This window comes from Emydura macquarii, unplaced genomic scaffold, assembly GCF_026122565.2.
Source record: "Emydura macquarii macquarii isolate MOO-44397 ecotype Brisbane River unplaced genomic scaffold, CSIRO-AGI_Emac_v2 contig_3287, whole genome shotgun sequence".
NCBI lineage: Eukaryota > Metazoa > Chordata > Testudines > Chelidae > Emydura > Emydura macquarii.
The window spans coordinates 2,540,166-2,562,208 of record NW_027133424.1 but is presented as its reverse complement, the minus strand read 5'-3'; the positions used below and the strand labels follow the sequence as shown (position 1 = coordinate 2,562,208).

Here is a 22,043-nt window from a genome sequence, read left to right as displayed (position 1 = left end):
CCACCTAAGTGAAAGACATTATACTGTCTCAATAAGAGCATCCACATCTATGCAACGGTGGTTGGAATATCTGTAGTCTCATTGTATCCTCTCAAACTCATGTAGTCTCAGGTTTCAAGATGCATGTTTGTTGCAGAGCCCAGCCCAGTAGGTGGAAAATACCTAAAATACTTGAGCTATTTTTTCTGGAAAGTAAATGAGCCATCAGGCTTTCATGTGGATTCCGTATCCCGTACACTCCCCATTTAAACACCATAGCAATACACAGGCTTTCATCTTTAGAACACCAAATTTTTCTCATCTCAGACAGGTGACTCTTTCTACAGGGCTGGATTTTTTTTTTTTTTTTAATTAAACGGGAAATCTAAGGTCATTCCATGAAAGCAATATTGAGATTTAAATACTGGAATTCAATATTTCAGTTTTGTTGAAAGTATCTGAAAGGTTTAGGCTTTATAGTAGAGTTTAAACTGAACGGGCAGAATACTCAGCCTAATGTATGCAAAAGAATGAGGGGGGATTTGATAGCAGCCTTTAACTACCTGAAAGGGGTTCTAGGGAGGATGGGGCTAGACTGTTCTCGGTGGTGGCAGATGACAGAAGAAGGAGCAATGGTCTCAAGTTGCAGTTGCGGAGGTCTAGGTTGGACATTAGGAGAAAGTTTTTCACTAGGAGGGTGGTGAAGCACTGGAATGGCTTACCTAGAGAGGTGGTGGAATCTCCATCTTTAGAGGTTTTTAAGCTGAGGCTTGACAAAGCCCTGGCTGGGATGATATAGCTGAGGTTAGTCCTGCTTTGAGCAGGGGGTTGGACTAGATGACCTCCTGAGGTCCCTTCCAACTCTAATATTCTATGATTTGCTCAATTGGTATTTAACTTGTACTTGCCATACGTGGTGATGCCCATCCCTTACCATTCAGCATCTAGTTCTTGTCACTAACCCAGCATTCCTCAATCTTTTCCTTGCCAGTACCCAATTCACATTTGGCAGTAGAGGAAGGCAGTGTGCTCATAATCTTCTGACATATGTGAAACTCCCCCCAGCCCTCCCAAATCCCACTGGAGTTGAGGACCCTAGATCTGGCCTAATGCTTTCTAGGTCAGCACTGGCCTAAAGAAAGAAGATCTCCCCTCCATATTAAACCCAATTGTGCTGTTTCATCAACAGTTTTAATAGACTGAGAATCCCAAGGTAGCACTTGATTCACCAGGCTTCACTATAGGAACATGATTTCAGGATGCGCCTTTTACATGTTGCAATATTAAACAGGGTTGCTAGGGTAAGACGATCCATTTCATGTTAGTTTCAAATCAGGAGGTAGCTGAAGTTTTCTAGCAAGACTCAATTTGTGGATTAAATTTATTCTATGGAAATTCAAGATCAAGGAATAAAATAAAACAAAGGGGAAGAAAACCCTGTAGTAATAAACAAAGCATCTTTGTTTCCACTTAAAGGAAGTTCTCTAACATAATAAGCAAGCAAGCTGCAAAGAAGCCATTTGGAATTGTAGCTATGAACTGAATTTTATGTTTGGCTAACTAATGATGGTTTGCTGGCAAGGGAATGGAATAAGGAAGTCTTACAGATGTTTGGGTAATAGCAGACCTGCCAAATGTCATACACTGGTCATGGCACACAACATTTTGGTCCCCAGGCCAAATGCAAGTCCACAACAGCCAATAGAATCTTGCGCATCCAGAGGGGTTGCAGGAGCTGAGCAGGATTTCCTCTAAGCCAGTGGTTCTCAACCTGCGACCCATTGGCCACTTATGGCCCAGTCAGCCCACAGCTGTGGTGCATCCTCAGAGCCATACAGGTAGTATTGGATGAGGCCTACATAACACATTAAGTGGTAAGTAGCTTGAGAACCCCTGCTCTAAGTAAGCAAAAACAATGAGAGTCCTGTAGCACTTTAAAGACTAACAAATTTAATTTCTGCAGGCATAAGCTTTTGTGGGCTGTAAAAGCTTATGCCTGCAGAAATTAAATTTGTTAGTCTTTAAAGTGCTACAGGATTCTCGTTGTTTTTGCTGTATACAAACTAACACGGCTACCCCTCTGGAACTTTTCACTGCTCTAAACGTATTCCTCCCAGCTGCCTGGGGCCACTGTAGGGCTGCAGTTTTAAGCAATCAGGATGCTTCTCTTCCCTTTTCTCTGCACCACTGCTGGCTAACTAGGAGAGAGAGCTAACTGAGGAGTAAAATGAGGTAGTGGTCAACACCTGCAGCTGTAGGATTTCTCACCATTGGTAGTTCAAAAGAAGGAAAGAGGAAGAACAATAGAAAGGGGAGAACGGGGAGAGAGGTAGAATTGAGTAGAAGGGAACATGGGAAGGGGAAGAGATCAAACACATTTTCCCCAAAGAGTTATTTACTCCTGTTCCTTAGATCCCTAAACAAAAGTTCAGTCTCCACTTGCTCCAGGCAGAGGTGTCCCTGAGGAGCTGCTCAGAACTTTGTGGCTATGTAATAGGGCATATAATCTTTTAGAATCCTTTCTTCAATGTAATGATATCGGACTCTGCTTTGAGAATTCCAGCATGTATTGCAGACCAAGTGGGAATTCAAGTAGCCAAGAGTGAGAAGTGTATTTAACTTTGGGGTGTGAAGGAGAAGTAAACACTTAGTGGTCTGAGGCACAGAATGATGGCTGAAGAGGTGGGAAGGAGAATCCACTTAGCATTGTGGGGTGGGTCATACTGATGGCTTTGAGTGACTGCAGGTTATTTGAAGTTCTGGGTATCCTTGGAAACGCAAACTGTTATACCAATGAGAGTGTCTGTTTTGATGATGTCATGAGGTTTACAGAGTCATACAATGAACCTCTTGTTTGCAGACCTGCACAGGAGGTTGTCCTGGATTTGAAACATACCTGCATGCCCTACAGATTTCCAGTCTTAATTGCGTTATGGTTTTTTGGGCTCTACTTGCTGGGCTGTGAAGCAGCCTTTGATTAACCCCTGGATTCTAGGGCCTCACAGAGATGTTCATTTTTTTCTCTTCTGATTCTGATTCTATTTTTCTTTACTAGTGCATTTTAAACTCTAAGGAAGACAGACAAGAGAAATGAGGATCAGTTACTCTTTTTAAGTTTAGCAATCGGCTGTGCAGCATGTAAGAAGCTCATAGAGCTCAGCAGCTTTCAAGCTAATTGATCAGCTTTAAACTGCCATTAAGAGCTTCCTCACCTTTCCTCACTCCAGCTAAATAGAGCAGAGCAGTGAATTGAGATGCCTTCTCTGCAGTAATCGAAGTCACACTGTCAGGTTGGTGATTGAGTTGTCTTAGGTCTTGTCTACGCTAGCACTTATGCTGGCAAAACTTTTGTTTCACACCCCCGAGTGACAAAAGTTTTGCAAGCATAAGCGCTTGCGTTCACACCGCTATGTTGGCAGGAGAACATTGTAAGAGCACTTGTGTAACTATGTTATGTCGACAAGAGAAAGCTCTCCTGCCGACATAGCTACCGCCACTCATTTAGGTGGTTTAATTATGTCAGCAAGAGCGCTCTCTCCTGTCAACATAACACGGTTACACAACCGGTCTTACAACGGCACAGCTGTAACACTGTAAGTTTTAAGTGTAGACTAGCCCTTAGACCAACTTTAACTCTCTTCAGTTTTGCTTTTGCTACTAACTGCTTCGGCCTGGCCTTTAGAGCTGACATGAGGGCTGCTTTCCAAATTGGCAGAACAATGTGATGCATTCAACATCTGCCAATTAGGCTGATGTTAAGCCCTTAAGAGTTGGGTTTCCTTTTGTTAGAAGAACTCCAGGGCTTTCCTTTGGAAGAAAATACATCAGTGAGGCTACTGTGTGTATTTGTTAGCAATGTGAACAACATCTTGCAGCTTACTGCAGTTTGTTCTAAAGCGTCACTAAAACAGGTGAGTTCTGTTAGGCAAAAAAAACCTGTGATACTAAACATTAGGGCCTGAAGTTGGCTAACACTCTAGTTTATTCCACTGGAAGATCAAAAATTAACATGGCTTCTAAGTAAGAGATTGGTGGTTTTGGCCTAGTTGCTAATGGACAGTTGGACATGTTGCAAACACAACTGCCCAAGTGTCAATCTTGTCTCAGGGGAGACTCGTGACATAACTGAGAATAGCAAAGGTGTTGCAAATCAGGATTTAGGCAAATTTGTAGAACCACCTAAGGAGCTCAGCTGAATAGGTGTACATACTATTCCTGACTTTAACAGGGCTGTTAATTATCTGTCCCTTCCTTTAAAAGGATTTTTCCAGTGCTTGTGAAACACGTATCATTTTCCTATTTAAAGAAAAATATTGGGGAGCAGCTTCAGCAACAATAAAAAGGAGTTGTGTGCTGCCTTTGTCTGATCTCCTTGCTGGGACAGATCAGGCATGTATTTACTTATTTATAGCTTTGTTTGTATTTTCTATCAGAAGAGTTTGAAAGTAGAGTTAAAGATATGGAGCAAGGTGAGCTTGAGACTACCAGATATTTTTATGATCAAGCAAGAGATGTTACCTAGCATCCAAAATGAGGGACCTAGAAAATTGAAGTAGTTGCTGCCAACCTATGTCTTGTTATCCCAGAAGCCTCCAAAGAAGTAAACGAGAACCTTTTGCAACCTACCTTCTGAATTTAGCTTTCCCATTACAAGTTCCTACCCAAACACGGAGAGTGAGTGAGCATATTAGGCTGCTGGCTCTTAAACCTAGATCAGGTGACAAACACAAGTGATGATCTGCAAATTTCAGCCCTGTTGTAAAGACACAGTCATGTAAGTATACAGGAAAATGAAAAGAAATGTTTGGTCATCAAATATTTGTCTGGATCTCAGTGTGGAAGTGATGACTAAATGGAAACAAATATAATGTCCTCCTTGAGCAATTATGGTGTTCCGTTGATCACATGGCACCCATAACTTTTCTCCACAATGAGAAACTTTTTTTTTTTTTTTTTTTAAAGCGACACACTGGAACTAGAGACAGGGAGGCTCTGGTTCCTGACTGAACATGTTTGTGATGTTTTTGGGTCCACCCACACCAGTTAGGGGTTCTGTCACTGCCTGCCCTGTATCTTTTAAGGGCCTTTGTATTGTGCAGCTGTGGTTCAATTCTCTGACACTGGTAGCCTGCCCACAAGCACAAGGTCTCACCCTTCATCAGTCTAGTTACTCTCTGCAGGGTGACACCAACAACACTTCCAGTCCTGGATCTCCTCGGTACATTCTCCTTGACTTCTGAATTGCCCAGTGCTAGAGGAGATGAAGGGAGCCATAGAGAATTAGCTTCAGATTCCACCCCACTGGCACTGTGGCGAGGTCAAGCCATTAACTGTAGGTGCTGCCTGCTTCTTAATAGTTGTATTGTAATGCAGTGAACATTTTGACAGCTTTGTTCAGTGGAAAATAGATTTTCTAAGTAGTTTTTTGCAAGCAGTTGGTGTAAGAAGGCCTGACAGATCACAAATACTGATGGTCTGACTAAGCTGTCATCTTTCCAATCTCTTCTCCCCACCCCCCCGTATCACTTTTCTATACAAGTGTCTAGGCATCTATCAACACCAGCAGCTGACGAGGAAAGCGACTAAATTCAGTTCAAATGGAGTTGTTGTGCATGTTAATGTTTGTTGGATGCAGGTACTAAATATAACAGAAGGAATTAGTGCTGGACACTCATTACTGTAATAACATTCTATGTAAATGGAGTGCCTTCCATTCCAAAGGATCCCCACATGCTTTACACATTTAAAATTCATACATAATCCACACGGATCTTTTCATCTATCATTACAATTCAGCTGCCTCTTGGTTGAAACATGGCCACTCCATTTCTCATCCTAAAGCACTGTGTGAATGTTGTATCTGCAAATGGAATCCTAGATAGGGTCGAATTGTGATGTAACCAAAACACCAGCTCTTCTTTTGTGCTATGTATCAGTCATATCTTTTAATTACCATGAATGGTCAGGGCTAGGTTTTACTTTTCAGACTGCATCTGCAACCCTGTAGTACCTGCAGTGTTGTGCTGGGACACTGCTTAAATATCTACTGTCTCGGAGAAAGTTTGCCATCTACCAATTATCAAAAAACACCTATTGCAGCATCCGAGCTTTTCCTTTAAATACTTCCTTCTACCTTGGCCTGGCTTATCTTGAGAAATATGACAAGATCTTTTTTCATCAGGATTTGGGAGATAGAGAAACGATAAATGCAATGGGGAGCCAAGTGAGCACATTATATTATATTCTTTGCTGTGTTTTTCCTAATGTTCTGTGCTCCTTGGAAGACTACTCTCCTACCCTGCTCATCTTTTAGCTGTGATGTTAGCTCATCTTTTAACTGTGCCACACCTGTCTGGACACCTCTGATTGCTTTCAAGTTTAAAGCTCTCCAATCTATTCTATCTCTAAATTTTTCAACCTGGTACTAGTATAGTAGCTCCCTGCAACTCTTCATCTGAAAGTTGGGTGGCTGCATGAGGGAGCAAATACAGTGTAGCTGTACCTGTTTTCTACGTATTGCTGTTTGTCACTTATATTAGTGGCTTCTTTTAAAGCAGTGCTGTCTTGTTAGAAGCTTAAACTGCTTATGTGGGTCAAGGGAGTGAAATGCAGACACACACAAACATGTGTCGTCCCCCCCCCCCCCCCCCTTTCCTTCATATCTTTCCTTTTATACCATTAGCTTAAACACTTTCCAGGTTTTAGTTCAGTACCATAAGGATTCCTGTGTGTCAGAGCCTGGTCTTTGTGGGACTTCACTGCACTAGCCAGGCTTGAAGTATCAGGTTCAGTTCAAAGGCTGGGTGAAGGTTCAGGTTGATTGATGCGTATTTTAACTGAACTGCTTTGCCTGTACATATTTGTAAGAGTATGGGGTGCAGACAGGCTTTCAGTTGACATCATTTACCCAAAGCCCTTGGAGTGCCTGTGACCATGGTAAATGTATAAAATAGCATGAAAACACTGACACCATTTACCTGAATCTGTTGTCAAAAGGTTTGTTTGTGCTCCCACTAGTTGTATATATAAAAATAACCTCCCTGTAGGCTTGCTTTGCCGTTAATTTAGTTCTGAAGGACTTGCCAATGAGAAACATTAGGGGTGAAAATCTGACCCAACTGAAACTAGTGAGAGTTTTGGCATTGACATCAGTGATTGCTGGATTTTAACCTAAGAAAGTGTATTGTAAAAATGAGCTTTGACACCTCCGAGGATGGCTGCTTTTTGGTATTGGGGATATTGGTGATGGTGATGTTTGCTGTTCATTTGATCAGCACTTAAATGGAAATTCTCAAGTATCAGGGCTTCGTAAATATTTATAAACTACGCTTTAGATCTCACTCCAGTTTAAGCTACTCTCTCACCCTTTAGTCTTGGATGCGTATGAAGCTGGAACCAAACTATTTTTGTTGCTTAAGTCAGGGAAGCAAAGATTTTTGTTTTAAAAAAAATGGATATAATCATGAATAATGTGACTTTCAAAGCAAGTAAACTCAAGCCTCTGAAGTAGTGTCCTGACGTTCCCTTCAGTAGTGAGAGAGAGAGAGATGACCGTGGGTCATGACATTTGCAGACTTTTGCCTATTTTTGGCTGACCTAATGCGTATTAAAAATGCACATGATTTTAATGCAAAATTCCTTAATCCCAGACCTTTTTTTTGGTTAGGAAATTCATAGTATTTTAAATACTAAAATTATCCCCTCTTATTTTTTTCATACCACTACACATTTTTTGCTGGCATTGTGCAGGGCAAGGAGATGCCCTCTTGTTACTGCAACAAAAGGGCCCATTGAGACCAAATGACATTGGGACACATGTTAATTTCTGGAAATCATTCTCTAATTATATAATATTATGGATTGGCTTTGGGAAATCTGCTAGACTTTTCCTGTTTTAAATGCTGTTTGAGTAATATTTTTAAATGCTGCATGCTTGTAATGGAATGATTGAGAAATGCACCCACTTACACTACAGGAACCCATCCCAACACACTGCTGAAGAGCCTTCAACTCTCACAAAGTGTCACACCTCTTTCTGAAGGGACCATCTTGGACATTGGCTCTTTCTCTCCCTTCTTCTGCTCCCTATACTAAGGGTACGTCTTCACTGATGGTGGCAAATTCGCCACGGTCAGATCGATCTATCTGGATCGATTGATCAGTCAGCAAAGACCCGCTCAATTGATCTGGAAGTTAATGCATTAAAACCACCCCCTCAAGTGGTGCAGCACAGTGAAAATGCCGTGTAGAAGAGGAGTTACAAAGTCGATGGGTGTTATGCAAGCTACTCTGAGTAACTTGCATAACTCCCGTTGACTGCCGCCAAATTTGAAAGTAGGTGTAGACCCAGCCTAAATCATACCCCTTTGTTTTCCCTGGCATGGTAAATCCACTGTTGACATTCATAGATGCTTTCTAGTTTGAAAATCATAATGTACGAGTTGCCATCCAGATTAATGGAATGAGGCTTTGTGGATATTTATAGACATGCTGAGTGGAATTTCCAAAGCCATGGAAAACAGAGCAATGCAGTTCTAGATCTTCTGGTATGTCAGGTGATGTGATGAGCATGGAGTGATGCTCTCCTCAGTTTAGCAGGGGAGTATGTACAGAAAAGGGAATTCTATTTTTTCAAGCTTTTACTCAACTGACATTGAAGGGTCAGAGGGTGTGACCTTTGATCCTGTGAGTAGGCCAACTGATCTACTTCTTTGAATGCCTCATTGTAAGAATGCAGAATGGAATGGATTGCATCAGAAATATAGGGGAAAAATCTCTCACCAGTGCTTGCATTTTTAGATGCTCAGCCTAACATGTTCATACTCTGCATAATGTTTGCAGGGTTTAGAATGGGGTTAGTTTTTCTAGATGTATCTGGTTATTCCATATTTCGTATTTACTCCAGGTCCAAACACATAGCAAAACTACACAGTTGTATCCTTTAATAAATTACCTTCCAAGAGAGGCTTTAGTCTTCCAAATGTTTTTATGCTTTCTTATATGAGCTGACTCCTTCACAAAATGGCCTGACGCTGAGAAATGAGTCAGGTCATGGCTTTGAATCTCTCCCCAGGAGAGTGCATGTAACAGTGTTAGTTGAAAAAAAACGAGAGTCCTGTAGCACCTTAAAGACTAACAAATTCCTGCGGGCATAAGCTTTCGTGGGCTGCAACCTACTTCATCAGATGCATGAAATGGAAATCACAGTTAGGAGGTATATATATATATACATCCAAGGGTAAGAAACAACAAGTGTTAGTTGAGAGATCCCAATTATTTGTTGTCTAATTTTCCACAAGGCTTCAAACATCAGGTGGCAATTTACTCCTATAGTTGCTAACTTGAGAGGTTGGTGGTTTTTATGTACTGAAATCCTTTTAGTCTTCATTATATAGTAGTGCTTAATCTCTTGAAGTCCAAATGTAAAATGAAGGCTTAGATGAGGAATACAAGAAAACTGAGCAGTTGTTTGCGTAAAGGTTTTTGAACCACTGTGCACATTTATGACACTACTAGTGCACTCTCATAGGTTTGCATGGTACTTTAAGAACACTTAAGTCCCAAATAGTCTACTGTCTAAACTAGTAAAATACCTCACAGACAAGCTTTTGGTACCACAGCTATTGCAAAAAGCTCTGGAGAGATCAGCTACCTTGGAAGGCTAAATAAAAAATAATTAAGTTGGATAGGGAATTGCTTGGCACAGAAACAGAGAGGCCATTCCAGGTACACAAGTTAGTACCAAAAAATATCATTTGCTCGTGGTGCATTCTGTGTGTAATTTGTATTCAGTTTCCCATGGGTCTGCAAGACAGGCTTTCTGAGGGCTCCTAGAATGTGGCCATCCAAACTGTGGTCTCCAAAATTGCAAAAAAACCTGCTTGGAGTCACTCTCCGCTGTCTTGCTGTAGATACTGTTGTACAGTCAGCATGAAGAGATGATGGGACTGTGTGCTGACATTCACTGATTTACGTTCCCTCTTGGCTACTGGCAGCTCCTTATACCAAGATAGCATATTATGTTGCCAGCCGTTGGTGTGGAAAGCTGTTCTGACGTAGCCAACCCACTTGACAGCATAACTGTGGCTGTCCCGCTCTGTCTGGTGCTCAGTTAAGTACTGTAGTTCTTAGTGCTGTTGAAGATGTTATTCTATTCTTTAAATCTTATGGGCTGAACATAGAAATATTGGCCTAGTGAGGCCTACATTTAGTGGAAATTATAATGCAAAAGATTTTGCGTTGTGCAGGTCATCATTTAGCTTCTACACCAAAAATAGTAATTCTGAGTAATTCTACGTGGTTTTGGTTTTTTTTGTGATGGTCTAAGCTACAAAATCAGTAAGATTTTTTTTTTTTTGTATGCACACTTGATACAACCTCATTGAGTAAAATCCTTTGTTTCACAAATCTTGGTTTGTGAATGGCAAAAAAGTATGTGGAGGTGTAATGCTCTATTCTTCAGACTGAGCTGTGTACATGCTCCACACTGTTAGGATAGTCTTCAGTGACTAGAGACAATGTTTCCTGGTGATAGAGATTATCTCATTTAACTGAGTCTCCTAAACAGGATTTTGAAGAATGTTAAAACACACATAAATTCATTGTGCTTCAGAATTGCCCTTTACCAAGCCTATGTTGCAAGGGTCAGGTAGTGTAGCACATAAATTCATATCTATCAGTAGATTCAATACCAGCGATTTCATGAATCAATCCCTAAAAAATGTAAGGTCACACCTTTTGATATTTCTGAATGGTCAGAAAAATCCTACTGTAACAGTCTTTATCTATATACTGAAAACTTGACCCAGATTAAAAGTCAGTGTTTACAGGTGACAGATTTTCAGGAAATTTAGAGAATTAAGTTTATATTTTCTGTATTTGAAAAAGTTATAAAAATATTAACTCTTCTCACATGCATGGTATGGTTTTATTAGGTATATAGAAAGTGTGTGTACAGCATCTGAGATAGACTGCATGTTTCAGAGGGCTAAATACATAGTTCCAACACTAGAGTCGTGGTTTACACTCCTTACTTTCCTTTTAAGACCGAGTGAAGGCTGCAGTGTCTGAGGATTTGCTGGCCTCTAGTGGTGTAGATACAGAAATCTAAGAACTATGACATATTTACAAATCAGTTTTAGGCGTGGGTTGTGAAAGGAAAGGAGCATTAGGAATCATTTGGATCTTAGCAAAGGTAAAGCAGCGTAAAACTAGAATGTAAACCAGGAACAAAATGTAATGTTATAAAATAGCCAACATTTCTACTTGGAACTGTATAAACAGGTTATTTACATGTACGTTTCCTAAATTTTGAGAACTCATAGCACCCAGGAGTGTGCATTCTTCCTCAGACAGATGTGCTCATTTGGACTTGAACAGCAGTCTTGACCTATACTACCCATTATTCCAATGGTGGGGCTCCCACAAATCTTTAACAGTGTACCTCAGTCCTTACTTATGCCATCTACAATATCAAGCCAGCAATAACTCTGTTAAATCACCTCACTCCTGATGTGCAGCATTGCCTGCTGTTCTGGACTTGGCTGCTCTTAGATTGCCATGCGTAGCATTTGTTTCGTGACATAGACAAACACATTTAAGTTTTGGGGAGTTTTAGTCTAGACAAATAGGTATGATATCTTGCCCAGTCTTGGAGAAAGCTTATTGGTGATGAGGCACAATGCATCTGTAGCTAGTGCATATAATTTTAATGGGAAACATAAAACAAGTTTTAAAAATAAATATATTGAGTCCACTAGACCACGTTGCCTCACAACACTGGGAACCAGGCAAGTGTGAATTCTATTCCTAATTCTGCCACTGAGTCACTGTATGACTTTGGGCAAACTTGGGCAGATTTTTTTGTCTCTGTCTTTACCATCTTTATAATAGAGTGACTTTCCCCTACCTCCTTTTGGAAGGGGAGCCTCTGTATTAGAGTGGGCGGAATTCCTGGTAAGACATTCTCAGTGAGGAGCATTCTGCTTTGGAATCTACTTCTCTCATAGTCTGAAGTAGTCCACATTTATTAACTTTCAAGGCAAACCTTAAGACCTGTGTATTTACCCAGGCTTTTAAGGAGGGAGGGGTGACAAGGGCTGATGTTTATGCGGGACGAGGGAAATGAGTATGGAAGCTGCTGCTTTTACTTTTTTGGCACAGGCATTTAGAGGTGTCGCAGGTGCTTTTTATTTGTTATAGATCTATTGTAAATAAAAATAAAGAAAGGTGTTAATATTTGTACAGTGACTTATATAAAGGTCCACGCAGGTGACTTGTGGGAGGAGCAGACTGTTTAATATACTGAAACATGCACTCTCTTTAAGTACAGGTTGCAGTTTTACACTTTTTCTGTTTACAGAGACTCAAAAGTATGAGAGGAAGGCTAATGAAGCACTCTAATGAGTCCATTTTATTCTTTCACAGATGTGAAAGGGCCACCTACCCACAGACTGTCCTGTGGCCAGTCTCCCTACACTGAAACTACAACATGGGAGAGAAAATATTGCATCCTGATGGACAGTCAGCTGGTGCTGCTCAACAGGGAGAAGGAGGTGAGACACACTGTTGGTGACAAAGGGATTTCCCCTTTTGAATGTATTTGTAAAACAGCCAGAGAGCCTTTCTCTTCCTCTCTGATTAAGGGGGTCATGGCTGTAGTTCAGTGGATAGTGCAGGAAAAGCTAAAGTAGTGTTAGTCATGGCAGGAGACAGGGTATTGTGTGTGTGTATTCATGTACTGAGAAAAGATGCTGTCTGCAGATTTCATGTTACGTTGTTGTTTTTGCTACAGTCAGATGGGAGGAGAGGGAAACTGAGACAGGGTTTGCCCTTTTCTCTTGGTAAACTGGGCAAACAATAGGTGTCAGTGACAAAGGAGCGCTCAAAGCTATTACAGTCTTCTTCGTTGTAGCTATAAATTAATTATTTGTGTGGGTGGCATATATGGTAGGGTGGTGTGGTATGAAGGCTGTCAGCCTGAGTTAGAGATAGCTGCATAAGTTATTCACATCATTTCAGCCACATGCTGATAGAACCTTTACCCTACACCACACAATCATGTAGTCTGTATGTCAAATATTACAGGAAGAAATATTACAAATGTGCTAGTTTTAAAGATTTTGTTCAGACTGTTTTTGTGTACCTCGGCCTGTAAAGCTAGTCTCATTGCTTACCATGAAACCAACCATACAGCACTTAGAAGGAGCCATAAGAACCTCTTTAAAAAGTGGCCTAAAATGATTTTAAGGCCCATCTTGGGGTTCCATAAATCTGGCAGTAAGCTAGGAATTTCTACGTTCCCCTGCTTTGAAGTTTGCATATCTGACTCTGCACAGGTACTCAGACCTAATATCTTGAGACTATCACAGATGCAACACTAGTTATTGTCCGTCTTGGGCTTTTATCAGTGTAAATTGTTCTGGGGTCTAGAATATTGGAAGTAGTTTTTGGGGAGAGTACTAGTGGGCCAGTGAGGTGGTCAGAGGTGCATGGAAAAACGTGTAGAGATCAAAAAAATAATTTACCACATGGTTCTGCAATTTGTCACCTGGATATGAACAGTATGTGGATATATAATAACGCTTTGTCATTAAAGAAAATCATGGGCATGGAGGAACTAATTCTACCAGTGTACTAGTCCCAGTTACATTCAGCATAAGAGAAACATACCTCATAAAATGTAAGTTGGACTACACTAAGTTAAATCATAAATAACTATCTGAAAGCTGTTTTTAAACACTAATCACATAATAATTGGGTGTTTTATTTCAGTTACAAAGGTCAGTTAAGATGATTTTGCAAGCCTATGAGTAAAATGAATCTCTTGGCTAGAAATAAAATCATGTGGGAAGGTTATATTAGTCCATAGTATCACCAGTGTATTAAGTTATTATGAGCGATATTTAAATGCTCTCCTGTTCAGCCGGTTGTCTGTCAAAATTGAAGCTCCTATATGTGGGCATGCAGAACAGGGGTATTAAATATGCCAGTTTACAAACAAGAGAATTCAGCAGGAGAGTTCATCTTTGCAGTGTGTTCTCAGAGGAGCCTGCCAGAAATATTGCCTGGAGAAATTACTCATTGCTTCATCCACACTGAGCCAAGTAGACTCTGCCTGTGGTACAGGTGGGACTCCATACACTGAACAGCTGACTTGTTTTAGAAACTACAATCTGCAGTCTCAGATTTGCAATTCGGAATTTTTTTAAAGTAATTGTAACTACTCTAAGTGGAGAAAGAAGGGCTTCTGTCACAACTAATAAAAATAGAAGGCCATTTTTAGTCTAGCCTCTGAATCTATGCACATGGGGGGGGGGGGTGTTTCTCTGCCCTTATAAAAGCACAAGTAGTTTTACAAGAAATTCTTTTGTGCAATCTTAAAGTGAAGAAACAAAGAGCAGATAAAACAGTAATACAAAACAGCATGAGCACAATGTGGTTCTATATCTTGAATGCTTTTTGCAGTAGGTTAATCTTAGTTGTATTTATGGAGAAAGGAATCCACTTGGTGAATTTTAATTGGCAGGTTATTCCAAGCAAAAGTGGTTGTATGAAATAAACGTCTAGAGATGGGAATGAACTAAGATGGAAAAGCAGCAGTCAGGGGACAAGCTTGGGTGAAGCATGTGGGATGTAGGAAAAGATTGTGGGACCAGAATTATGTAGAGCCCTGAAAGTATAGGTGAGTAGCTTGAACTTAATACAGAAGGAAAGTGGAAGCTAGTGAAGGCAATGAAGAAGTGGGGAAAACATGGTCAGAGCAGCATGTGAGGAAGATCATCTGGGAGGTATCTTTTTGCCTAGGTCGGAGGGTGGGTGACCATGGCATGCTGGGGGGGAAGGAGGGAAGAGGGGGCAGAGAGAGAGAAGTTACAATGGCAAAGATGAAAGGTGGTGTCCCATGGGCTAGACTAGAGTTTCTTCGGAAGGGATGGAGGGGAAAGGAGATTTTAGAGGCATTATAAAGAATCAGGTGACCTGGCTAAGTGAGGCGCCGGATGTGGGGAAAGAAGGAAAGGATGTCACCAAAAGAGTGTCCCTGTCAGTGAAAGGGAATGCTTGCATAAGTTATAATTTAATATAATTCCTTCAAAATTTAAAGTTTTTAGGCATCGATTTTTTCCCTGTTAATCTACTTGGATTCTGATCCACTAAAGTAAAAGACTTTAGTTTGGGTTAACTTGGAAAGGCGCATACTAGTACTGTGTTCACTGAATTGATAATGTTTTATATAAAGAAGCGGCTGCTGTGAGTGTCATATCCAGAAGGGGGGAAACGAGTCCATGCAGAATACAATTAGGCAAGTAAAATAAACCTTAACTGTTTCACCTTTAGCACTTGATTAACTTGCACTCCATTTCAACACAGGGAGAGTTCTGAATGACTTGGGTTAGACCAATTTCAGTATGCCTGGGGAAATTAATAGACACACATAATAAAACATTGGAAAAACTGCTTACAAGCATTTTTTCTGAAAAACACTGAACAAGTACATACATTGATTGAAAAAGCAGACTGAACAGAGACTATACACAGAATTTACGGTGTGCAAATATTTCAAGTTACAATTTGGTCCAATGTATCTGCAGTTCCTTAGACAAATGTAAATTATGGCAGTGTTCACCTTGTTGGAGTGTAGGTTAACAATAATCACTTAGCACTTTGTCAACTTGTATGGAATTAAAATTGACAAGGAAGAATAAGAGCACCGCTAAAGAAAAGAAGAGATTGAAACTCAGAAAGCAAGTAAAAAGAGAACAAGCCGAAGCAGGGGACACAAACCCAATGGCTCCTCCGTCAAGTGAGGGAGCCACTAGGCTGTGAGATGTGGACCTGATTTCAGAGTCACTTTTATGGTTTGATAATGCCTTGCAGCATCTTCCAAGACCAGTAGAACAGGTCTAGGCTGCTTCACTTAAAAAGTGAGGGTTTTTCTGCAATGGAAACACATACTAGATTTGATTTCCACTCTGATGTTCAGGGAGGATGTGGATCTTTCCATCATCTCTGAAACTTTTATGTAAGGTAAGAGCTGAGAGAGTGTGTTTTTAAGATAGCATAGTATCGGGCTAGCCTCACAAAAGCAAAAGAAGCACAGTTTAATCTAAGGGGAAATGCAGTTGTTTAGTGCTTTTGAGTGGTTGCAGATGGATAATCACTCAGGACTCCTGTAAGGGAAAACATGAACATCAGATCATGTGGCTGTCCTTCTAGCAGGGTTGCAGTTTTTCTGAGGTTTGCTGTCTGTAAATTGATTGTTCTCTTGTAAATATGTTGTTTTGTTTTGGATTAGAAGTAGGCTGAGCAAGGGTGAAGAGCATTTTTCATTGCACAAGATTCTTTCTGAAGCTTCATCCCTCAGATTCCAACTTCTTTGTCTCCCTTTTTCAAGGACAAAGGGGAATATGGAGCTGCTACCTTCACCCTGTGACAAAATCTGCTTTCTGCTGGCATCTCCTATCAGTATTAGCAGCAATAGGAGCATTTTTCCTACCTCTTTCCCCCCACCCTCCACCTGCAGTGGAGCAACAGCAATGCTCTCAACAGAGGCAACCAGGAGCAAAACTTGTCACGTTTATCTCTTCTTTAAAGCACAGGGCACAATTTTAAAAAGCACCTAAAGTTCCATTTTCAAAAGAGACCTAGGAGTACAGATTCTTACTTGTTGCAGAGAGTTTAAAGGGCAGAGAGAGAACTATAGCTTTTCATATATCATCAAGACATATTTGACACCTATACTATTTACACTTATACACTATACTACAGCATCCAAGTTAGGATTTCATGTGTGAAGAAGGCAGTCAGAGTTGTGAACCTTGCCACTAGTTAAAGAACCCTCATCAAGTTTTAGGCAACTGTTGGGCATCAAATATCTAGAAAAAAATGGTCCTTTTTATGGATTTCACTGGTACTTGTTGAATAACATATTAAATATGATGCAGAGGTGATAAAATACTGCAAGAAAGTATTCAATTATCTTGTTGAATAAGTGTTGAATAAACTATGAAAAAAATCACAAGGTTCACTGAATAAGACACTCATTTAAATATTATTACACTTATCTGGTATCAGCAGCAAACATGGACAGGTAAGCCAGGTAAATTTGGTTCAGGCATTTCTGCAGAGGTACTTTTCTGCCCTTTTTGTTTTTCTAGTAATAGCTCCTTCCACTAACCAGAATCCCCTAGACACAGTGAACTGATGACACAGCTGAAAACTAAGTGAGGCAGAGCTGCAGAAACTTGGACTTCCTACCAACAAAGAATATAGATTAGAAACCTCCTTGGAAAATCAGCCTCTGAGAAGCAGGAAACCTACCACCCCATTGTCTGCCTTTGCTTGCCTGGCAGAATCGATGCAGGAATATCAGCCTCAGCTGATGAATCTGAGTAATCCTAGGGTTAGTGATATGACAGTAAAAATAGTTACCGGGTGGCAGAGTTTGATGTGAGAAGAATAGACAAAGGTGTTAGAGGAGCAGTATTTAGGAAGAAGGGAATATAGTCACTTCATGGGCTAATTAGCAATCTAGTTTTAGGGAAGCTGACAAACAAAGGAACTGTATTGTCTACAGAATAAGAACCAGAGTGATGAAGCATGTCTGCTAAAAGGATAGTAGTAGTCACAAATCAGCACCGTGAGTCTTTGTGAGTGAGGTGAAATGGAGTAAGGTACAGGACATGTGAATATATTGCATGTAGCATTGAGCAAGAACAATCTAAAGGAGAATGCAGAGAAAGAGATTGATAAAAGAAACAAAAGAGCAGTCAGTAAGAAATTTTTGATTGAGTGAGTGTAATGCAAACCAAAAATATTAGCATCTGTTTAGCTTACTAACACATTCTCATATAGACTTCATTCATCAAATTGTCTGAGTAAAAGCCCACCATCTAAACTATAAAGCTTCAAATAGAATATCCATGAGGGAATTGAGTAACTTATTTAGAAAAAATTAACAATGCTTACAGGAGGCAAAAGACAAACATAATATTAAATTACATTGAAAAAAAAGACCTTAAGAGAATGTTAATATTGCATGATAAAATACTCAAAAGACAGAAATGGTTGGAGCTAAGATTGTGGGAGCCATTAAGGTACAGTCTATAACTAGATGATCACATACATTTCTCAAATAATACAATATATTATGCATATCGGTGTATGATTTTGATACAAATGACTAATATCTTTTGCTATTACTGTTACTCTGTATGCCAGACAAGGACAATAAAAGACATTTATGTGTAAGGTGCACAGTGAATGAGGCTGAATTTTTCACTCCATAAATTACAAGATGCTCTTTATGTGGTTGTAGGAAAAAATGGCATGTTCCTGTGTATTGTGAAATATTATGTGATCATGCAATTAAAGATTGTATCTCAATGTCATATGCACAGGAAGGCAGAATAAGTTACATTTCCTGACTTTTGAGTGCTTATCTGTGCAGAATTAATATCTCATAGTTAATTTTTAATAGAATATTTATAGAATAGGTAATTTGAAAAGGGGGGAAAAAAACCATAGTTCCAGATTATTTGGTGGTACGCTGCTAGTGCAGTTTCCATTGGGGCCGGGTCTTCTTCAGTCATTGTTTAAAAAATATTATTTAAAAAAAATTGCTGTGCATGCCTGAAGCTTGGGATTTTTCAGTGTTTTCTAATTTTGTTAAATCTCAGCCAGTTGTCACTAGAACACTTAGTAACTTCTGACAAAGGGTATTACCTGCTAAAACATCATTTTTTTTTTTACCTTCAGTCATTTCATCTGCAGAGCTGTTCAAAAAAGGTTGCAAGAGTTTGTTTATTGAGGTGAAAGAGTAATTTTGTTCACTCTCCTTATAGTCTATAACAGCTCAAAAGTTTTCTCAAACTTAGAGAGAAATTAGATATGGAAAATTTCAATGCAGTCAGTGAAACGTAGGGAAATATCTAAACAGCTGAAAATAGTGGGTTATAATGGAAATAGGCAAGTAACTGAAAATACAGACATTACTAACAGTCTAGCTATAATAGGAGGGTAGTCCAGTGAGGGGAACCAATTGTCATGGTTCAGGGATAGCTGCACTTTCAGCCTCTCAGTATCTCTGAGTGCAACCTTCCATGTGGCAGACTTCTTACCTTCATCTCTCTGGGAAAATCGTAGGATTCCTCTCTGGCTCTGACTGGGTCCTGAGTTGTCACACCCTGTGAACTGACTGATTCCTCAGCAGACCCAACTGGGTTAGAGCCCTGGTCAGTTTTCTCTTCAGAAGGTGTGACCAGTGTGTCAATTTTCAAAACAAAGTATTCAATCTCAATAGCCAGAACAGAGCATAACCAAAGCGGAGGGTTATTCATGCAACAGTCTGTGCACATGTCTCTTATTGGCCTTACCAAAAGCTTAGGTTGGCCTGGTTTATTCAGGCACCTCCACTTCTGGAGTACAGTCTGCATCCCCACTGTTCTTGAGTGTCTCTCCCCCTGTCTTCAAGAACAGAGACCTTTCATTAGTTCCAAATCTCTGTCTCCCTGTATCTACTGAATTTGGCCAAACCAGTTTATGCAGCTGGAGGAGAGAGACTTCGAAGCAGTTGATTCTCTGCGTTGTCCATTAATTATCGCTAAATGGATGGCTATCAGAAGTTTCTCCACACGCTTCTCTATGTCTAACCCACATATTAACCCTTAGCAGTGAATAAACCTGAATTAGCTGGCATTAACCCTTAGTAATCATATAGCAAATGCTATAACAATCAGACACAGAGATGTGTATATATAATATTCATAAAATGTTACAGGCATCCTCATCTCCTTTTCACCAGCAACACAACCTTCATTCAAAAGTTCCTCTCTCCTTTTATATGCCATACGGATCAGAACAGTGGTCCATTTGTCTCAGTATCTTGACGCCAGTCCTCTGTTACAGTTGATTTTAATGACTGTGTGTCTTTATTAGCAATACAATTACTTCATGCTTTTATAGTGTCTCAAGGCCTTGGGTTTAAGAAGTCTTGTAACCTGATTAGTAACTTCTACCTGATTTTAACAGTATGGAAATGAATAGCGCTTCAGACCAATGGCTTTTGGTCCTCAGTCATGGGGAAACCAGTTTCCAAGTACAAGATTTACCTTGTGGTTGTATGGGTTGTTTGTTTTGTTGCTTGGTGTCTTTTTGGCACAGACACATGCACACCTGTGTGTGATCTCTGTGTGCTGTACACAAGTCTCCTTGCATAGTTGCATTTCCTGGTAGCTCACTTCTTTTATAATAAACTTACTCCTCTTTTCTGGGTGGTAACCTCTTCAGAATTTTGTGGTAGATTTGGATCTGCTGCACCCTGTTTGAATAATGTTACCAGATCAGTGAAAAATTAAATGAATACTCATTGATACTGAGTATTAGAAGACCTGTATAATGGTAAATTAAAGCAGCTGGTATCTTTTTCTGTAGATGCCTGTGGAGGGGGTACAGGAACAGCAAGCAGAATCTACCAAAGGGCGGTGCCTGCGACGTACAGTAAGTGTCCCTTCCGAGGGTCAGTTTCCTGAATATCCACCAGAGGGAGCCGCTAAACTTGGTAAGTTATAAAACTAGAAAAGCGATGAACTGATTTTAATTTATAGATGTATTATTGCTCTGTGTTAAAGAAATTGTTTGTTCAGCATTGCTGTAGTCAGTTTGTTCAAATCAATAGCACTTCAGCTGAATGTTAGCAGAGGTCATAGCAGAGTGACCATTGTTTATAGTTGCCTGACAACACAGTGACTTCATAATGGTAGGGTTTATCTGAACATCAGTGAAGTTACTATTGAGTCTGGGGGCGGGAATACTGCACAGCACTGAAGTTTTATAACTGCATTTGTGAGGTTACTAACTGCTCTGGGATTTATATACGTGAATCTATGAGCCCAGGTCAATAGCTTTACAGACAGCCCATGCTTTACAGACAGTTTTAAGTGAAGTTTGTTGGAGCTGTTACTTGGTTATGATTTACCTTATTTAAGCCTTTTAGAAATTCCTTGGCTTTATATTTTATTGATTACTGGGCTACATCTAATCTCCAGACCTGATCACACACTACCAGAAATGTTGTCCATTTGAAGGTGTGGCTTCCCAAATAAACCAATGGGTTGTGAGCGAGGGGCTGTGCCACTGTTAGTTATTATCAGACATATTGAAAAGTGAATCAAAGGAAACAGAACTGGAGGGCGCGAAGGAAAAATGAAAAATAGAAGAGCAATTGTAGGTTTCTCCAAGGGTCTATTTTGGCCCAGTTCCTCATGCTCTTTCTCTCCTCTTCAGTCAGCCAGGGGAGGTCTCCCAACAGCGAGGGATAGTGGAAGGAAGCGGTAATAGCATAAAGTGAATTGTTGTTTCCATCTCCAACTAGTGAAAGGGCATGGCTTAGCAATAGGCTGTCGCTTGGTGGTGGGGCTAGGGACAATTCTGCTGTTGCCCAGCTGTAAAGTTGCAATCCTAAGAGCGGGCGACCTGCAAGAAAAGACTGCATGTACATCTCTAAGCAGCAAATTAGGAATGAGAGTGACTTTGTGTAAATATGAAGAGTACATAACAGGGGTTTTAATCTCACAAGTGTGGCCGCTTTTTTCTAAAAAAAAATATTTATTCTAATTATGTGGATATTAAAACATTCTAAAATAGATTTTTTTCTGGGTTTATATGCTCTATAGCCTGTCTGTTGTAGATTGCTGAATAGCATCTTGTAATTACAGTAGTTGTTAAGGTTGTATTTCTGAAGCACTGTACCTCACATTTTCTTGTTGAAAAGAAATTTTTTGGAGGACAGGGTTTGAACTTTTTCTTGGTCTTGCATTGCGCATTTGGAAAGATAAATACAATTTAGAAATTTAAGAGGGAAGATGCCAATGTATAGGAATAAGCATGTATAAATTAGATTAATTGTTGGATTAAAGAATGGAATTGTTTTTAAAAAGTTATGTAAAATGATACTCTTGTTTTGCCATACAAATAAACATTCTTGTAATTTGGAATATCTGTTCATTCTGTCAGAGAGATAGAAAATCTGTATTAAAAGCACCTTTCCCAGATGCACAGCTCCTAAA

General features: G+C 40.0%; 1 protein-coding gene across 3 annotated transcripts in view; it reads left to right on the top strand.

Annotated features, from left to right (window-relative positions):
• RASAL2 (RAS protein activator like 2) overlaps positions 1-22,043 on the top strand; it is a 254,979-nt gene that overhangs the window by 109,603 nt on the left and 123,333 nt on the right. For 2 of the 3 annotated variants that reach the window (XM_067532595.1, XM_067532596.1), the window contains exons 2-3: positions 12,406-12,533; positions 20,410-20,536. The exons of the other annotated variant lie outside the window; for it this stretch is intronic. In XM_067532595.1, the coding sequence (XP_067388696.1) occupies positions 12,406-12,533; positions 20,410-20,536 (255 nt within the window). The remainder of the gene's footprint in view (positions 1-12,405; positions 12,534-20,409; positions 20,537-22,043) is intronic. 3 annotated transcript variants of the gene reach the window in all.